At 37.2% G+C, this 3,173-nt stretch overlaps 1 protein-coding gene across 1 annotated transcript; it reads right to left on the reverse strand.

The window, feature by feature from the left end:
• Positions 1 to 876: 876 nt before the first annotated feature.
• On the reverse strand, positions 877 to 1,483 carry LOC149147778 (uncharacterized). The gene has a single exon (XM_089441946.1). The coding sequence runs from the start codon at positions 1,363 to 1,365 to the stop codon at positions 877 to 879; it is 489 nt and encodes a 162-aa protein (XP_089298072.1). The 5' UTR covers positions 1,366 to 1,483.
• Between the last annotated feature and the right edge of the window lie 1,690 nt (positions 1,484 to 3,173).

Here is a 3,173-nt window from a genome sequence, read left to right on the forward strand (position 1 = left end):
GATCTATGTTTCTACACCGTGACAAGAAACCAATAGGTGATCACTCCCAACTCGAGAGAGTAGGGAATTCAAGAAGTTTAGGCAAAAGCGACAGGCGAACCGAACAATGTAAACTTTCAAACAAGAACTGATATGATTACCTGTCTCGTTGAGGTAGCAAAAAAGTCAACCGATTTTGAAAAGTGGTGATGCAGAATAGACTTCATTCTTTTCAGAGCATATTTTTGACACTTTAAATTTTTTTTTATGTCCAATTATTTTTTAAATCATGATTACTTATCAAATTTTCTAGTTGTTTTATTTCTCTTTTTTTTAAATGTTGATTACTTTAAAAAATGAATATATATCTATATATATCTATATCTATATCTATATCTATATATATATATATAGATATATATGTATATATAAAGACAAAAAAAAACCTAAAACATGTAAAAAGATATTATCTCGTAAACAATAAAAAAATTGGAAAAGAGAAAACAAAATTTAAAAAATCTATAAAATTAAGTAAATAAAAATACAAAATGTTTTAAAACCTGTTGACACCTAATCCTCTGCGATTGGGTGAATGTGGAATGTGAACAGTCATCAAGAAGATGAATTGATCAGTCACATTCATGTATATAACAATAGCTACCTAATGAAATATATGAAGCAGTTTTTTGCCTAGTCTGGAGTTACTCCTAGTCTGACATGGTATCAGAGCCAGGTTCTAAGAATAGTCGTAACTCCTCTCATTGATTCTCTACGCATGAATACCTGAGCGCTGCCTCTGTCTTGCATTTCATTGATTCTCTGACCATGAATACCTGCGCGTCTCATTGATTGTCCTGCATCTCATTGATTCTCATCGGTTACGCTGCCTCTCCACCGCTAATCTCGCTTTGTGTCTTCGTCTGGGTTCATGTCACGATTTGTTTTAACCACTCGCGTATAGATCAGTTGACCAGTATCAAACTTTGGTATGTTCTTTCTTGTTCCACCTTCAAATGCAAGAACGGGTAAAAAAGCCCATGTTGGACCTTTTATGTCCACTAGAAAGTTATCAGACTTGCTACCAACAACAATGCCAATAATTTTGTCTTCCACGGCAGGTGTATACCTTTTTTGTGAGCCTTCAACCCAATCTTTGTTTGGCTTTGTATACCTGAGCCTACCAAACCTTGTTACAGTAACATTTTCACAGTCCTGACGAAGACCGCCGCCCAGTCTGAGAGTCTGATTATCGAGTTGCGTTAGGTCTAGCACTGTGTCTCCAGGAGCCAGAGTTTTGTCTACGAAGGGCGAAGAAGCGCCGGCAACTGAGGGCTTTGTTGTCCTCTCCGCCTCCACCTCCATGGATGCTGCTTCCTCTTTCGCCATTGCCGCTTACTACCTTCTCTTCTACGTCCAGTGTTCGAACATGTGAAAGACGGAATCGAACAGGGAACTGTGGAGGAAATGGTAATGACAGTATTTCCCTCCAATCGCAAATATTGCAACGGCTACAGCAATTTCACAAATTGACCGATGGTGGAGCAGAGTACACTGTCTCTGCGCTTGGAAGAGACTCAATCTGCTGAAACAGTGAAGACTGAGAGTTTAAAATGTTTGAGTATTGTACAGTATCATTCAAAACGTTTGAGTATTGTGCAGTATCATTCAAAATTTTTAAAGCGTTTATATATTGCGCTGCTTTCAAAAATATTGGATGATATATTAAAGTGATATATTAATACATTGAAATGATATAGTCATATACTGTGCTGCTTTCAAAATAGTATATTGAAGTGATATATTGATACATTGAAGTGATACAGTGATATATTGCGCTGCTTTCAAAGTGGTATTGCATGATATATTGATATATATTGAAGTGATATATTGAAGTGATCCCTTGTGTGTTTTTTCAACATAGTAGTATTGCATGATATATTGAAGTGATATGTACAAAGAAATGCTGATGCTTCTATCAAACGTTAGAGGAAAATAAAGTACATAAGGCTGTGACATAAGGATTTTTTTTTTTCAGCAGAAGAATTTTTACAGAATGCATTCAATCATCTCTATGGTAGGGATAGTTCTCACTGGCAAGGAGAACTATCCTGAATGGTCCCGGATGATAAAACACACCCTCATCTTCAATGAGTTGTGGAAGGGAGTGTGTGTCGGAGAAGGAGACAATGACCCAGTACAGCCTACATCAGACAAAGAGCTCGTCATTTGGGATAACAAGAACAACAAAGCATATGCATTAATTGCAACATCTGTAAATGAAGAAGTAAGTCGCCATATTTCATCATATTCAACTGCCCTTGAAGCTTTACAAAAGCTCAAAGAACTCTATGACTCACATTCTGCACTTGAAGTTGTTCAGCTCATGATTAAACTCTTCAATCTTGAACTGAAAAATAATGATCCTCTTGCTCTTGCATCTGATGTTAAATCCATAATGCATGATATCAAATCCACTAAGGTTGAGCTGTATATCCCTCTTATTGATTTTCTCAAGGCACTCTATCCTACTTACTCCAATTATCTTGAGTCTTTACAAGCAAATGGAAATCTCAAAGATATAACCTTTGACTCTCTTGTCAAAAAGTTTGCTGAAAGAGAGAAATCCTTTGGAAAGAAGACAGTCCCTGAATCTTCTGAAGAGACTGTTTGCCTTGCTCATAAAGAAAAGCATCCTGCTCAAGATTCTACAAGGGGAAGAGGTGGACGAAGAGGAAGAGGAAGATACTTCAGAGGCAGGGGGGACAGACATTCTCAAGGAGAAAAAGCAGATCTGCATTGCATTCGCTGCAAACGAAATGGATCACCTGATGCTTCTACATGCAAGCTACCATGGGACAAAATTGAGCAGAAAAGAAACCAGCAGAAAGGTAAAATTGATGATACAGACAAAGGTAAAGCACCTGAATCTGCTCACTATATTGAGGCACAATGTAACATTGGAGTAAATGAAGATTTGTTTAATGCTTCACTTGCTTCTTCGAAAATTGATTGGTTGCTTGATTCAGGAGCAACCTGTCATATGACTCATAGGAAAGATTTTTTTGAAGATTTCACTGACAATGTTGATGGAGCAGTATATTTTGCAGATCAGTTAAAAATCAAGCCATCAAGGCTTGGCACAATCAGGCTTAAACTGCCTGGTCTTCCAGACTTTCTTCTGGATCATGTTCTAT

Source organism: Pinus tabuliformis, chromosome 9, assembly GCF_031772625.1.
Source record: "Pinus tabuliformis cultivar Carrire ecotype Pingquan chromosome 9, CPIR1, whole genome shotgun sequence".
In the NCBI taxonomy this organism is placed as follows: domain Eukaryota; kingdom Viridiplantae; phylum Streptophyta; class Pinopsida; order Pinales; family Pinaceae; genus Pinus; species Pinus tabuliformis.

Coding starts and splice junctions, on each gene's coding strand:
- LOC149147778 (XM_089441946.1), bottom strand. CDS start 1,365: ATGGCGAAAGAGGAAGCAGCATCCATGGAGGTGGAGGCGGAGAGGACA.